The sequence below is a fragment of the Ailuropoda melanoleuca genome, chromosome 5 (genome assembly GCF_002007445.2).
Source record: "Ailuropoda melanoleuca isolate Jingjing chromosome 5, ASM200744v2, whole genome shotgun sequence".
Classification (NCBI taxonomy): domain Eukaryota; kingdom Metazoa; phylum Chordata; class Mammalia; order Carnivora; family Ursidae; genus Ailuropoda; species Ailuropoda melanoleuca.
The window spans coordinates 49,104,969-49,121,962 of record NC_048222.1 but is presented as its reverse complement, the minus strand read 5'-3'; the positions used below and the strand labels follow the sequence as shown (position 1 = coordinate 49,121,962).

General features: G+C 45.0%; 1 protein-coding gene across 5 annotated transcripts in view; it reads left to right on the top strand.

The window, feature by feature from the left end:
* Positions 1-16,994, top strand: part of MYZAP (myocardial zonula adherens protein) — an 87,079-nt gene that overhangs the window by 48,736 nt on the left and 21,349 nt on the right. For 3 of the 5 annotated variants that reach the window (XM_034660921.1, XM_034660924.1, XM_002920672.4), the window contains one exon: positions 16,518-16,601. In XM_034660921.1, the coding sequence (XP_034516812.1) occupies positions 16,518-16,601 (84 nt within the window). Of the gene's footprint in view, positions 1-2,133; positions 3,417-16,517; positions 16,602-16,994 lie in introns of those variants that run through there. The other 2 variants (XM_034660922.1, XM_019801205.2) reach the window with 2 other exon arrangements.

Genomic DNA, 16,994 nt, shown 5'->3' with positions numbered 1-16,994 from the left:
TTTCGTACAGCTCTCCTCGACCTCCTCCCGCCTCAACCGCAGGAATCCTTTCGGTTTGCCGTGTCCTCCTCCTAGCTTCCCATTGCCGTCTCGGTGGGCGAAGTGGTTCTTCCAACAGGGTGGGTCTCGTGGCAGAGGAGAGGGTTCTGGCTTTGGACTTTTCTTAAGCAGATAGCCGTTCTGCTCCCGCTTGTCCCGCTTTGTGATTGAGATGTTTCATGAGCGCGAAGGTGGGGGGGCTTGGTTCTCTTATTCGTGCTTCTCTGCCCAGGTTGCGCATTGGAATCACTTGGGGGGCTTTAAAACATGCCAGGCCTGGCAGACGGCCGTGGGAGGAAGCTGCTGGTTAGGAAAGGGGTTTTGGTGTGTTGTTTTTTTTTTCTTTTCTTTTCTTTTTTTTTTAAGCTATACAAGATTCCAGTATGCAGCCAGGGTGGAGAACCAGTGCTCTGAATTCCTAGAGCGATGGTTTGGGTCTCCGTGCGGGGTTTCCATGTGTTTCTATGGTCAGCCAGCCTCCCTCACAAGCTGCTGTCCCTGAGGGGAAGGCTGGTGGTGAATTTGGATTGGAGTGGGAACAGCTCCAGGGAAGAGGGCCAGGGAGACCACTGAGCAAGGACCATGAACACGGACGCGGGAGAACTGCTCCCAGCGTGTGACTGTCGGTCTTGTCAGGGGACCAGGCGCTTGTTGCCAGCCACATCGGGAGAGGGTGCTTTGACAGCTCACTCTTAATGCCATACTGGCCTGGTGGTATCCAGATGAAAAAACTTCCCAGAGGCTCGCCAGATGCATCTAGAGAGAAGATCTCACCGAGTGGTAGATGGCACACACTTGTGAAATAGATACTAGACTCAAAGGGACAGAAGCCAGTCCGCCTGCCACTAACAGACCAGAAGTGGTTCTCATGGATCTCCTTCCTCCTGTGCTTGTGGGTGCGAGTGTCTGGCTTTGCCCTGCTTTACATTCCTTCTGTCTACACACAAGACGTTACATTTGGCCCCACTGTACCTCTCTGGAAAGAGAACACAGTTCTTTGTTGAAACAATAGTATTCACAGTGGCTGCTTCTCAAGCGCAAAACGGAGCAGAGCAGTTCTGCAATCCTAAGAAATGAATTTGGAAGTATTTAATTATCATCTCTTTGGTTTTTTTGTTTATTTTTTGAGAGTGATTGTCATAATGCAGTAGTTTTTGGGGGACACAACCTGGATTAAAGACAACAGAGGAGGAGCTATTCTCCTGAGAGTTGAGGTTTGGGTTTCTGGTTTCTGGCTCTTCTTGAGCCAGTCAGCAAAGCAGGGCTTCCCTTCTCTTTTTTCAAGTCCCTAGAACTTACCCCCTCAGCCCTGAATTTGCAGGCAGCCCCTGCATTAGAGACCTAGGAGACATGCGGTTAGAGACCTCGACGGGTACACAGTGAGAGGCTGCAGAGACAATGGGATAAGCAAGGACTTGAGAGTCAGACCTGCGTGTACTAGCTGTGGAAACTTCAAGAAGTTTTCTTGTTTGTAAAATGGGGTTAATAACTGTCTAAGAGGATTTTTGTTTTGGTAAGAGCTAAATGAGATGACGTACATAAAATACTTAGAGCATATTAATCAGAACATAGGAAATACCCAATAAATACAAGCTGCTGGTATCACTGGTGGATGGGCTCCTGCTGTATATACCCAGAGTCCAGTGAAATGAATTAAAAGCAAAAGTGGCTGAGTTGACTTCTTGACAGATACACAGAGCTGCCCTTCTCTCCTTTGGTAGTCTTATGAGCCAAGTGGAATCTTTGGGTATGCTTCTCTCCTCTCTTCCGTGCTCCATGCTGTGTTCCATCTCAGCCACCAGTCCCTTGAGTAGAATATTTACACACAAGACAATTAAAACCTTTTAATGTTCTCGCCATCCCAAGAATCTTCCATTTTAAATGGATCAGCTGTTTGTTAGCACTGAAGTCATTTTAAAACTACCGTGTGGTGTGCTGAAATGTACAGCACAAAGGTACATTTCTGCCAAATGCCCTGTGCGTAGGCACTTGAGAGTCCCTTCCGTCACTGTTAATCTAGCGGAGCGGGGGTAGGGGAATGGAGTCATAGCACTGAGCCCACAGCCCTAATCCACTCAATTCACCTGTTTCCAGATCATGTCACATGAGCTCTTCTGCAGACTTAGTCTCCGGTTCTTTGGAAGATGATAAAACTGTAGCCTGGGTTGGAAGCAATTCCTTTTATTGTTCGCGATTAGAAGAATACTTGTGCTCTGCTGGGAGGAAGTGGCATGTCGGTGTGAGGAGCCGAGGAACAAAACAAGAAGGACGTGGTGTGGAGAGGAAAATCTGACCACGCAGGGCTCTCATTTGTGAAAACATCACACACTCTCATCTCAACTTGTCCAGCCTCACGCTGCAGAGCCAAGAGACCTCAAAGGATACTTTTAGAAACTTGGGTTCCTAGACATCAAATTCTTGAAGAGCTGCGCTGAAAAATAATACTAAAAAATAACTCAGGAAGTGCCAGCTGGAGGCTGGTTCTAAAATCTTGGGAAAGGAAGCCTCACTTCCGGAAAAGCTGCCAAGGGCACCTGCTAAGGCTGGGACGCGGGCTTGAAGAACTTGAGTGCTCCGGGAAGGAAGTGCTCCCCACCGGCGCTCACCCCACATAAGATGGAAGCAGCCACGTGTCCATGTAGTTTGGTTATATTTGCACAGGGGAGGGGGCCCTGAGGATGTCCTCTCCGAATGGAGACCAAAAGCACTAGTCAATGTAGCATTCTGTTTGTTGAAGCAGGGTTTGGTTTGCTTTTTATCCCCATGGGCATTCTGCCCAAATAGACAGCTTGGCTAACTTCATGGAAAGGAAAAGTCTGAGGAAAAGAGAAATATATTTGATCGAAATATATTGAAGTGAAATATGCTCCATGCCTGCTTTCTTGTTACAGGGATCTTCTTGAGAAAGCCACAGGGGCTGTTAGGTCACCAAACTCAACAGTTACTGAAGACTGGTGGTGGTAGCAGCAGCGGCAGTGGTAGTTAATAGTCAGTGGGTGGGTTAGCCTAATAAGCCAGTAGGCTGGGCTGACTTCGTTAAGGGGCGGGGTGTTACTTAGGCGTTGGGTGGTTCTCTCCTCCCACTCCTCCATGGCAGAGTGGGTGGGTAAATGGTCTCCTGTCAGTATTTGTCTTGGTCTTTCCTTCAGATGCTTCTAACCCACGTTAGCAAGTCGGTGGTGGGTGGGGAAAGAAGCCTGGGATTCTTAGGGCTACAGTTCGTCCCGTGGCCACTCACATCCCCACCCAAAGGAGGTGTTACTGAGAAGTTTGAGGCAGAATTTATTTAGAGTGAATAAAAATGTTAGTTTCAAATTCTCATGTTCAACATATTATTTACTTCTTTGTTTTAAAATCTTAGATACTTTGGGGGTGCCTGGGTGGCACAGCGGTTAAGTGTCTGCCTTTGTCTCAGGGCGTGATCCCAGCATTATGGGATCGAGCCCCACATCAGGCTCTTCAGCTATGAGCCTGCTTCTTCCTCTCCCACTTCCCCTGCTTGTGTTCCCTCTCTCTCTGGCTGTCTCTATCTCTGTCTAATAAATAAATCTTTAAAAAAAATCTTAGATACTTTAAAATGCGAAGTTTTTAGACGGTATCAGAAAGCTCACGATGTGTGCGAACCTTTTTTTTTCCCCCTATACATTATGGAAATATTGCAGGTTTATTTTATGACACCTGCTGATTAATATATTCAGGATACAAACTGTCCTTTTAAGGGAGCAGGTCTTTTCTTTGTAAATGTTACTGAATCCACTTTCTCTTTGTTGAGATTGTTTGCAGTTGGCTATGAAGTATTTCTCAGAGACCTGCGTGCCCATGTTCTACCTGTAGCGTTTGTCAGGCTGCACTTGTGTTCCCAGTAATTACCAGCCACGGAGTGTTTCTCATGCTTCTCGCCCATGCTTCTAGACCCAACATTCCCGCGTTCATCCTCTGTAGGGCATATTATTAGCACAATTTTTTTTTGGCACAGGAAACTGAAACTTCGAGTCTTAAAAAAATAAGTAGCTGGCAGTCTCTCAGCAAATGGTGATGGTGCTGGGGCCACAACAAGACCTTTGGCTCCAAAGCCAGTGTTCGTTCTTTGCTTCTCATTTTTGCGTATTTTTTTAATTGGAAAAAAATTTTAATATGGAAAATTATAGAGAATGGTAAAAACAAAGACCCAGGTACTCTCCTCTAGAAGTGACAAAATGTTAACATTTTGGCATATTTGTTTTTTTCCCCAAGTAAAAGAAAACAGTAGAAAGAAGAGGTTCTTTTTAGTCCTCTGATCTTTTTCCTTCTTCCCCACTCCCTCCCTCTTCAGAAGCCATTTGGTCTCCATCCAGGCCATGTTTTGATGCTTTTACTACATACATATGTATCTGTTATCAGTATTTAGCCTAATGTATGTGTTTAAAAATGTAAGTCCATCTTTATTTATAATATTCAAGTAAGTAGATTTTAGTGTATATAGTTTTCAACTTTTTCCCCCAATTTTGCTTTGGTTTTTGATGTTGCTGTCTTTGGAGCTGCAGTGTTTATTTTAATGGATCGCTGATGTTTCATTGTATTAATGTAGCGTCATGTGTCCTATTGATAGATATCTAGCTTGTTTCCGAATTTTTCCTCCTTTACTAAACGATGCCCAGCCGTCCCTTTGCTTCTGTAGTCAGGGACCGTGGCTGGTGGAGGAACTGCTAGGGCCTGGCGCTGGCACGGGTTCCCCTTCGCTAGGTGCGGCCCAGCCGGTCTCTGGAGTGCGCTCCCGCTCCCACCCGCCCAGCTGGATTTGCCCACATCCTCACCACCCCTTGGCGCTGCTGGGCTATAATTTTAGCGGTTGCGAAATGGTATCTCTTTACCTTAATTGTAATTGGCTTCCGCCTGACCACTGCTCGTCGCTGCAGGGCCACTGAGCATCTTTTCATCCGCGCGGCGACCATCCAGGCTTCCGCCTTTGCGAACTGGCCGTTCCTGTCTTCTGTTCACGTTCCCGTGTGGTTCCCCCCTCCTGCTGATTTGTCGGAGCTCTGGGTACTACGGATACTGATCATGTGTCACAGAGTGCTTGGGTGCTGTTATCCTGTGCCAGCCAGTGTGTGTGTGTGTGTGTGTGTGTGTGTGTTTACGGTACCTTGTGCAGTGCACACATTTTACATGTTGCTATGAACTTGTCAGTCCTTTGGTGCTGTGTTGTGTGTCTTGTCTGTTTGCCACCAGGATATTTTCGTGATAGTTCTAGAGTTTCGTTTTCCATATTTATGGCTTTAGCTACAACCCCCACCGCACTCGTACCCTTTATCTTCTCTTGCTCGTTTTCCCCGTAGCACTCAGGGCCTCTAATATACATAATATACATAATACATAATACATTTCCCGTGTTTGTTGTCTGTTTGCCCCACTAGAATGTAAGCTCCACGAGGGCAGTGGCTTTTCTCCGTTTTGCCCTCGGCTATGCTCCTAACGTCTGGAGCAGTCAACGGGCATATAGTAGGTGCTCAATAAACATTTGCTGAATAAAGAAAGAACAATCCATGTGGAATTTATTTTGGTGTAAATAGTGCGAACAGGGTTGCATTTTTCATTCTGTGGTTTTTTCAGTTTTTTTGTTTTGTTTTTTTTTCTCACGGAAAGCTTGTTTCTCTACCAGTGTCAAACCGAATATTCCATCCTGGCCCCTTTATCTAGCTGGAGTCGCTTCCCTTGTGCCGCTGTTTTTTGATACTCCCGTTCTCCTACCCTGATGGGTCCATCAAAAACACATTTAAGAGTGCCTTTTATGAACCAAATGCGAACGTGGATGTGCGTTCTTGCCCTCGGAGGACTTTCTGGTTGGTACTAAAACTCTTTAGAACTCAAGGCAAACTGTAACAAGTATTAAGCAGGGGTGTGAGCTGCGTGCTGGGGACAGAGATGCTGGAGACAGGACTGCGATCGTAGGCTTCGAGTACATTGAATCTGGCTTTGCATCCCGCTCGTCTCCTGACTGGGCTTTGTATCTTGAGCAAGTTACTTGTTCTCCAGCATTCGGTTTCCTTATCAACCAAGTGAGGAGGGTCAGGATTGGACCTGCTTCAGAGGCTGATGTCACGCTTGCTGGGGGCTTGGCGCAGAGTTCCTAAGTGCTCACTAATGATGTGGGTCCAGAGGCCTTGGGGAGGAGGTGATATTTGACCAACGTCTTGCAGGATGGATTGGATTTTTCTAGGCAGGGATTGAATGGGTGGAAAAGGACATGCCAGACAATTATAGAATAAGAACAAAAAACAAAAACATGGAGACCAGAAGGTATAGATAGGGTGAGTTCAGGGAGCGATCCGTCGAGTTTGACTGGATCATGGTGGGCAGGGATAATGCAGAGGCTGGAAATGAGGTGGAGACAAGTCGTGGGTTTGCACCCACTCGGCACCAAGCTGAGAAAATGTCCGGTGTTACCCTGCTCCAGATTCCTCAGTGGGGCCTTTGCCTGGTCAGGTCTGACCCCAGAGTGATGCTCCTGGCAGGAGGGAGCCGCGCGAATAGGAGCGGAGAGAAGTCGGAAGGGGCAGCTTGGAGGCTCCCAGGAGAAGCCTGGCCGGTGCGGGTGAGGGGCCACATTCCAGGACGGTTGAACTTAGGGACATTATAAAAACCACCACTGTTTAGGGACCAGCTGTGTCCCACGTGTGGAGCTGGGGCTGCCACGTGCCTCGTCTTTCGTTCGTCAGAAAGCATTCTCTCCCTGGCCGTTCCTGTCCGTGATACTGCAGCTATCGAGGAAAGTGTGGGGCTGGAGACACTGCGAGGGCCTCTTTCCCACTTCTTCTTTCCACTTTCCTCCTCTAAAGTCAGAGGGAGAAAAGCCTCAAGCCCCAGGGTCCCTGCGGATGCTCTGTAGGGAGGATCCCAGCCAGCGTGCTTTCCAGCCTCGCCTGTTCCCCGCAGCGTTGCGGTGATAGCTGTCCTCGCCGGGGAGGGTGGAGGCAAATCTCTGAGCGTCGTGTGGTGAGAGAAAGAGCCAGGGCCTTGACATCAGGGAGATGGAGGTTAAGATCTCAGCCCTGCCGGCATCCAGCTCTCGGGTGACCGGCTCTCCCGGTTTGCCTGCGAACAAGAAAGCTCCCGGCACATGAGATCCCAGTGCCGAAGCCTGGGCAGCCCTGGGCAAGCTGGGGTGGGCTGGTCACTCTCTTCAGCCCCCGGGTCTGACCCCTTCCCTCACCCCATTGGCAGGTGTGTCCTGCCTCGGGGGCACGGGACATCCCCATGCCTCTCCCCTTACCGCACTTCGATGGGCGTCTCTCCGCTTACTGCCTGCCTTCCTCAGTGTGACGTGTGTTCCGTGCAGCGGACATCAGGTCTTCCTAGCGGGCTGCCGTCCCCCAGAGCCTGACACTGGGCCTGACGCACAGGGGATCACAGGTGACCGCTGAGGGAGTGTGGATGATGGAGCTCGAGGAAGCTCAGTGTCCTGGGTGGGGATGACCGCTCCTAGGGTTGTTTCTGAGAATAATGAGCAAACCCAGCCACAGCCCCAGCCCCCAGAACACCCCTGTATCTTCCTTCCCTATGGTACACGATTCCCCCTCGGATCGGAAAGCCAGTTCATCCTTCCCTGCTGTTTATACGGCCCTGTCGTGTTTAGGCGCCCGGGAGAAGCAGGTGCTATTCCTCTCCTCGGAGAGAAGTTGGGTTATTTTTAATAGAAGATAGAACTCAAACCAAATTAGATTATTTTACCTCAGAAGCCAGTTTCAACTGATCCTTTTGAATGGTATCGTTCTATTATTATATATTACTTCAAACTTAATAGAAAAAAATTGATTAAAATATGTGCTCTGTTCATATCTAGCCTGGCTGAATGCCACAAGACACATTAATTGGAAATGAATTTCTATAAACCCAATCAAGCATCATGAAGAAGAAAAATGTACCTTTTCCCTCCGTTCCTTTATTGATTTTTCATTTTCCCCACTCAGAGCTTCATTTAGCAATTTTTCAGTTTCGTTTTGTTGTGGCCTTAATTCATTCCCTTCACTCCCCCCCAGAATGAGATAATGTTCCATTTTCCTTGTCCTTTTTAAACTGTTCTTTTATGTTGCATTAGTGCAGGGCAGATTCTGATCTTGTCATATTTCCCTGTGCTTTATTATTTTTCAGGAAAAGAGGTAACTTTATTGTTTTTTAAATTCTTACTGCGGTGGTTTTTGTCAAGGAGAATGCACTTTAAAAATACAGTAACTATGAAATTACAGTGTTACAAGACTTCTGAGATAGAATTAAGAGCTGCTGTCCCAAACATGAGAAACCTTTTCAGAGGAAGAGTGGAGCGTATCCATTCTTCTCATTTCTAGTGGTGGGGTACGTGAAAATCGAGCGTGATTCCGATTTTGTTAAGGGAAATGAGGACAGTTATTTTCTAGATCACACAGGGGAACAAGAGTTTGGGTGGCAAACAAGGCCCTGTGAGGACGGGGGAAGGCAAAAGGAGAAAGCGACTACGTGCCTGAGTTCTAGAAGGTTCTTGGTTGTCCTGTTCCATGCCTGCTCTGGTCATGTCACTGATTCACATTCACTAGACCTCTAGGGGGTTGAAAACAATAACGGGAATCTTCAAACTGATTTTCTTGTGATCTTTTCAAATACTCTAACAGCATAAATTTCCCTGGAGAGGTCAACAAGGGCTCATAATAAAGTATCCTTGCTTTACTTTTACCTAGAATTCATAACCTTGGTTATCTCGTTTTTGATTAGAAGTTTTAATTGGCATTTATTCAGTGGGACAAATTATTTCTTCATAAACGTGGTTTAAAGCAGAAAGCCTTTTGAAGTGAGAGTCTCTGGGAAAGTAACAAATCATCGGAGGTGTTGGTGATAGAGGCTGGGGGCTGTATTAACGTGTGGTCAGGTTTCACAGCGTACACGCATGTGTGTACACACATGGCACGGACCTCACACCCTGATTTTGAATACATGTGGGGCTTAATTGGTTATTCCTAAACTTTGAAAATTAAACAAGTTTCAAAGAATATAAACATTATATCATGGACTTAGTTTGCATTGAACAAATCTAATTCCCTTTACCTTGCCAGGTTTCAACACGATTTGACATCATCAGTTTTAACATACCTTCTAGTATTGTGCTCCATTTCAGTGTGTTCACTGTTTTATTTAAGGCATTTTCCAGAGATATGTATATTGTCATTTGCCAGTTTCTTAAAAAAAAAAATATCAAGTGCAGTCTAGTTTTTAATACTTATTTGCTGCCGCATTTCTTACATTCATTAGTTTCTGTTCACATCCCCAACCTCGATAGTGAGTTACGTGTCGTGAGTTTTGCACAATCAAGTGCTATTCACATAATTCTGATCATAGAGCTGTATCTTCTTCTGACATTGACCTGAAGTGACCTGTGGCCTCTATGTCTGTCACTAACAGGAAACAAATGCCAGGAAGCCGAGAAGCCTCGTGACTTCTAGGGCTGCTCCGAATCTGTAACAGGCCCTTCCCAAAATTTGGTGCAGTTTCACTTTGTTCTGGTTGACATACAAGCTGTTCTTGAAAGAAATCGGGAGGAGTCCTTTCACTATAGCATTTTCCCCCCAAAAGCAGGTAATAAAAATGTGTGGATTGACAAGGGCAATTACATCTTCTAAGAGACCAGTTCTTTTATATAGGATCACTGATACAGTAAACACGTGTCCCGTGCGGGTGTGCTGTCTAGTGCAAGAGAAAGATGTCAACACAGGATAGTAGGAGCAGTCGGGGGCCCTAACAGGGGTTTGTTCAAAGGGCCGAGGTAGAACAGAAGAGGGAGACATGAAGCCAGCCCGGAAGCCTTGGGAATTGCTGGTCTGGGAGGTGACACGTGAGCATGTTGTGACAGCAGGAGATTTCCTGGTGGAGAGTGGGGTGGAAGGTAGGAAGGCATGCGTGATGGAAGCACCAGCCTGTGCAAAGGCCCAGAGGCAGGACCACTGGATGTCTGCGGGGTGTTGAGAGGATGGACTGGCTTAAATGTAGCGGACAGGACGGGCCTGAAATGACAGTGGGGAGAGAGTGAGACCATAGCAGGAGGGCCTCACATCCACGCTAGGGAGTTTAATTAAATTTTAGAAGCGTGGGAGGGTTCTTAAGGAGGAGAGTGATATAGTCAGCATCTCTGGGGGGAGGCCTAGAAGTCACTATTTTGTAAAAGCTCCCCCTAGGTGATTCCATTGTGTGGCCGTAGCCTCAGAGGGATTGCTTAGCTCAGATCACCTAGGAAGGTAACTCCACAGTGGCTAGTGTGAAGAAAAGCCATTAACTGAGAGGATACACTTCTGCCCCCATCCCCCACCACACCACTGTAAATATCAAACTGGCTGTAGTCTTAAGAGATCTAGCATCCCACAGGAGCATTAGGCTGCAAGACATATTCAGTTGAGTTACAAAGAACCGTGCTTATTGAAACAAAAATAGGAAATAATTCTATTAACGTTAGTGAAGAGGTTCCAGATTTTACCAAGATGGGTTTCTGCCTTTGTTCTATGAGGGGGGAGGGTGTCTACTATTTGATATTGAAATTTAACTTGTGACAAGATTATGTTCCTGTTAAGTGAAATGGATGGGGTCTGGAAAATAAATGCTTCTCATTTCTCATTTCTTAATGCCCTGATTTGAGCCTGGGAGCCTGGGTCATTTACCACCTCCTGGTGACAGCTGGACCTAAATGCAGCTTCATGAAGAACACACACAGCTCTTCAAGGTCAAATTTACAAACTTCAGTGTATGGCAAAGAGCAGAGGTTGCATGCCAGCTGCGTGGTACCCTGGATTTTGGAGTGGCCCCTGATTTTGGGGGTGCTTTTGGGGCTACATCCACCTTCGTTCATCGGGGCCTCCGAGAGTCTCTTCAGTTTCGCCCCTGGAGTCTAAGGGATAGATTGTGGAGAGATGGATGGATGGAGTCACTCATGCATTCGCTCGTTATCTGAGAGTAGAAAGATGACCATGGTCTTTACTCTCAAGACGCTTACAGTATTGGTTGGTGGGGGGGGGGGACCAGTAATCACATGGTAGTAGCTGGATTTTGAGTGTTTATTCTGTGCGGGGCTCTGTGGGAGACAATCTGTTAAGGCGCTTGGAAGTTGGCGGTCAGAAATACCACCACTCAAATGCGTGGTTTAGAGCTTGCATCCCACGATGGGGGTCTCACAGGAGGATATGTGGGTTGTGCTCCAGGGGCAGACCCTAGTGGGGACTGAGTTGAGATTCCAAGTTGGCACCCCTTTCAGGGCAGGAGGGCCAAGGCATGTACTGCCTACCACCCTCGGTGTCCCTTTTTCTCTAAGCTGAACAAGTCAGCCCCTGGTCACAGAATATCCTGTACCAGATGTTTCTGTAAGGAACGCTCAAGCATGCAAGCAAATGCGAGGGCAGGGCATTCACTGAACGTAAGAAGAGCACAGTCGCTCCTTGAAGCTTCAGTTGCTGAAAGACGACACTTGTTGGAAGAAGCTTCAGCACCCCCAAATCCTTCCCACAAGCTGTTCTGTCTCCCCAGAAGGTGGGGCCCATTTGCTCCAGCATCAGCCCTCTGCCCTCTTAGCACCCCCAGAATTCCCCTCCTTCTGCACCCTCCGGGTGACCTCTCTCCTTGTGTCTACTCCTTTTTTAAATGAAAATCCTCAGTATCTTCGTGTGAACTGCTCATTAGGGTGCCCTTCAACCCCATCTCTTGCTTTCTGGGACTCACCAACCACTCCGATTCCTTCAGAGGTAGTGAAGCAAGTGTATTCGAAGTCCCTTTTTATGTTACTGGATGAAATTTACCTGACCTCCTTGGAATATGGTAGCTAATTTCTTGCCTCTCATTTAAAGAATTCAAGTCAATTTTTAAAAAACCCTTAATGCTATGGGAAGGAATGAAAGGGGAACACTGTAAGGATGATTTTTGAAAACTATTCCTACAAATATTGAAGGAAATTTGAAGAAAAAGAAACTTTCCTTTTGCCCATAACCCTACGCCAACCTCAGTACGATTTCATTTATCTAACTTCCAGCTTTTACCTTCGATCATTGTAAGCTTTGGGTTTTGTTTTGTTTTGATCCCTCGAGGTTTTTCTTAAACACTTTTACATTTTGCAGTATATTTGTATTGTCTGTCATATATTCCATTAAGTTGATATTCCATAATGTACTACCCAGTGCTTTAGTGCTAGACGTTAAGGTTATTTCCAGTTTCTATTATAAATAATAGGAGCAAGAACATCTTTGTATATATAGCTTTTTTCCTATGTCTGAATTATATCCTTAGGATAGATTCCCAGGAGTGGGATTAGTGGGTCAAAGGGTATGAACAGCTTTATGGCTCTTAATATTTATTGCTAAATTGCCCGAAGGGTCATTCTAATTTACAATGCCACCTGCAACACACGAGAGAGGCCGCCCCTCCCAGCTCTTTCAACACTGATTTCTCAGCCGGTAGTTTTGGGCACATTTAATCGTTATTAAAGGGTAACTTGTTACTGTTTTTAATTATAATTTCTTTAATTATTATCGACTTTGGACAGTTTTTCTTAAATGTGTTTCTCATTCTGTTTTGTATGGCTTACTTTTTATGTGGGAGGATTATATTTTTTGGCACCGGGTGGAATTTAAAATATTTTATCATGAAAATGTCAGATGCACTCAGGACACAGAGACTAATCGATGAAGCCCCCCAGACTCATGACCAGAATCAACAAACAGCAAAACTTGGCTCTATTTGCCCCTTCTTTTCCTCTTTTTTTTTTTTTTAAAGATTTTATTTATTTATTTGACAGAGATAGAGACAGCCAGCGAGAGAGGGAACACAAGCAGGGGGAGTGGGAGAGGAAGAAGCAGGCTCATAGCGGAAGAGCCTGACGTGGGGCTCGATCCCACAACGCCGGGATCATGCCCTGAGCTGAAGGCAGCTGCTTAACCGCTCTGCCACCCAGGCGCCCCCCTTCTTTTCCTCTTTTTTCCCCCTCCTGTAGTAATTTTAAAGCAAATCCCAGACATGCTACTTGTGTTTCTTATACACTTCACTATCCATCGCGAGAACATACGGACTTTTTATCTAGTCATAATGCCATTGTCGCACCTAACAAAATTAATGATAAATCCTTGGTATCATGTAATACCTGTCTGTCCTAAAATTTTCTGAAATGTCTTTTAAATGGCCTTTTTACTGAAGCTTTGTTTCAGTCAGTATACAGAGAAGGTCCGTTTGTTTGGTGGTTATGTTTCTGGAGTCTTTTATTTTTTTTATTTATTTTATTTTAAAGATTTTATTTATTTATTTGACAGAGATAGAGACAGCCAGCGAGAGAGGGAACACATGCAGGGGGAGTGGGAGAGGAAGGCAGGCTCACAGCAGAGGAGCCTGATGTGGGGCTCGATCCCATAACGCCGGGATCACGCCCTGAGCCGAAGGCAGACGCTTAACCGCTGTGCCACCCAGGCGCCCCTGGAGTCTTTTAATCTAGAACACATTTCTCCCTGATGACCCGCCTTCCCTGACAAGTTTCCTGCACCCAGTGACATTGCAGGACCTGAGTCTGTTGTCCTGTAAACGTTCCCACATTTGGAATTTGACTTTTTATTAGCTCTGGCAGCTTGGTGGGATTCCGTTTTACCTTTCTCGTCGCGGGAAGCAAGAATACTTGTGCTGTGTGATTTCCTCGGTCTTCAGTGGCGCATCAGGTCTGATTGTCCCCTTTTGGGCGATGCTGAGACCGATCACGGATTCAGATGGGGACAGCCCAAAACAGTTGTAAAGTTCCTCCTCAGCTTTGCCCCTGACTGGTTCATCTGTTAATTCACTTAATGTAATGAGCCAGTTATTTCCTAGGGATTGCACAATGGCGATTTTCTAAATTGATTATCCTTTCCCCATTTATTCACTGGAATTCTTCTGAAAAATAAAACTTTTCCCTTCATTAACTAGGACTTCTTAGTAATCTCAAAATGCAGTTTGTACAAGAAGGACAGGCTATATGCTTTATTCTGCCTCTAAGTTGCCAAGTTTCTAAGGAGTTGGTTCCCTAGTCACTCACTCCCAATGGTGTTGCTGTTGGTTTTTGTTTTTGAAGAATCATAACATATTCAGGGTTTTAAAAACGCATTTATTCCATGAGTTTTACCCAATTACATTTGTTATTTTTTGATGCTAAAATTGTTCCAATCCTTGGCCCAAGAGGGACCCCCCCCCCATGTATTTGTTTTCAGGCACCACAAGGTGTCTTGGGTTCACCTAGTATATTTTTACCCCTTGAAATGAGCTGTTCCTCCAAGATGACCCATGTTTTGTTGGTGAGGGCTGGTATTTAGATGCCACAATCTGGATATGTTATGTACTTATTATTTCTAAGTTTCCTCAGCAGACAGAGTTAGGAAATGCATACTTAACAAATGAAAATAAAATATTAATTATGAGTTCATACTGATATTTTCATTTCAAATTTAACAAAACTTTTATTTCTTTGATTTCACACTTGTATTTCTTTCTCTTACACTAATAACCTTGGTTCCAAACATTCTTATACTGCAGTATCTCAAAGTAGTTTCAAAACAATACTGTTACCAACAATTTTCCTAGTGAATAAGAGATTTCTTTACAGTTCTGTTTATCTTTAGAATACATTCTGCTAAAAACAGAGTCAAATTAGCTTGTTCTAACAAACTTGAGTTCTTTTCACCAATTGGATATACAGTTAAGTTCCTTTATTTCAATTTGTTTTCAAGTTTTCATTTTTTTTTCTTTTTGGCTTAGTTTTATTTTTTGAATCTGTAAAGTGTGCTTTCAAAATTAAATGTAGGTAACAAAGTATTATCAAAAAAGTCTTTCTTCTGACTGCTGTAATTTCCTTCTTTCCCCCTTGTCAACTGTTTCTTAATAATTAAGGTTTCTTTTATCTTTGCAGAATTTCTTTTTGCAAATATATATGCATTCAGATGGCCTCATCTGTTTTACACTACAGCTCGTATACCATATATTCCTTACCATACACCCTGTCTGTTCTAGAGATCTTCGTAGCCATCCATTGTCATGATGAACCATGGTTTATTTAACCAGCCACTTATTGATTGATGGAGTTCTGTTTTCTTTGTGTCTTCTAAAAACCAAAAATCCTTTGTCCAAGTCATTTTATACTTTAGCTGATGTGTCTTTGGGGATCTATTTCTAGGAATGGGATTGCTGGGTCAAAGGGCAATGCAATTGTACTTTTGTCTTTTCCTAGCTCCTGCTAGATTCACTTCTAAAGGGATTGTGTGTCGTTCTGCAGTGAGAAGGATTTTTTTTAAAAGATTTTATTTATTTGGCAGAGATAGAGACAGCCAGCGAGAGAGGGAACACAGCAGGGGAGTGGGAGAGGAAGAAGCAGGCTCACAGCAGAGGAGCCTGATGTGGGGCTCGATCCCATAACTCCGGGATCACGCCCTGAGCTGAAGGCAGACGCCCAACCGCTGTGCCACCCAGGCGCCCCTAGTGAGAAGGATTTTTAAAGATTTTGCAAATGCACAAATTTGATATACCAGATCGTTGAAAAATTAGTGTGTTCTTCACAGTCACCAGTTATTGATTGAACCTGCACACTGTTCCCACAGTTGTCTATCGCCTACAACATAGCCTGGAAGAGAGCACCCTGGTTCTTGCTTTTAGGGCATCTATGGGTTTGTTGTTGTTGTTGTTGTTGTTTTTTAAGATATTATTTATTCATTTGACAGAGAGAGAGACAGCCAGCGAGAGAGGGAACACAGGCAGGGGGAGTGGGAGAGGAAGAAGCAGGCTCCCAGTGGAGGAGCCTGATGTGGGGCTTCGATCCCAGAACTCTGGGATCACGCCCTGAGCCGAAGGCAGACACTTAACGACTGAGCCACCCAGGCGCCCCTAGGGCATCTATGGTTTGTCTGCAGAACATGACAGGAATGAAAAGCAAAGCTAGAGTGGCTGAAGATAGACTGTGTCGTAAAAACAACGGTGAACGCCCAGCTCAAGTCTCTGTCTTTATCCCAGGCCACATGAGTCCTGGATCCTCTCAATTCCATTTGCACTTTCAGTGACAGCCACCCTTTCCCCAGACCAAAACTTCGGACACCTGGTTGAACGAATATGAATCTGCTAACGGGAATAACAGCGCTGAATGTTTGAAATGTGGGCTGCCTCACAAGTCGAAGCCGAATAATTATTTTATGTAGTCGTGTCTGCATCTCCCAAAGCCATGCTCTCTGGCACATGTATGGGATGTTAATAAGGGTTACACAGCAAAATCAGTGTGGAAACTTTAGGTTACACAAACTGAGATGTGACTCCAAAATCGTGTGGCCGCAGAACCCTCTATTCCAGGAGCGTTTCGTGTTAACACTGTTCCATGAGACTCAGAACCAAAGCGCAGCGGGTTCTATTTAGATGACAACCAAAGGCGTCTCTTCAAGTTGACTAACTTGTGCTTCTACAATTCTGTATGGTTTTTATTAATAATTCTTCGTTTGTTTTTTTTCTAGATTGAATCATTAAAGAAAAAGGTGCAGCAGAAACAGCTCTTAATATTGCAGCTTTTAGAAAAGATCTCTTTCTTAGAAGGAGAGGTAAGAAATTGTTTTTTTAAGTTGGTGTCTTCTCTACCATTAAATTTTATGTTGCTGAGCCTACCGCCTACACTTAATTAAAAATATGGCTATTTCCTGGCCTTATAAAATTGATTGAAGGTTAACCGCCAACACTGAAAATGAGATTCTGACAGCTAGTCTTTCTTTACCACCTGGCTCTCCTCATCCCAGCCTGCTGCCCACCTCTGCTTTCTGGCTCTCATTTTTCTTGCTCAAGAATTTTCTTAGCAAGTCTGATAAGCTGTTGAACAACATTGATGATTTCCCACATGTATGTAGGGCTTTCTAACTTGTGAGGTATTTTCACAGACATTCCTCACATGGTTCTCTCAGCAGTTTTAAGAAAGGCAAGACAAGGACCATTATCTTTAT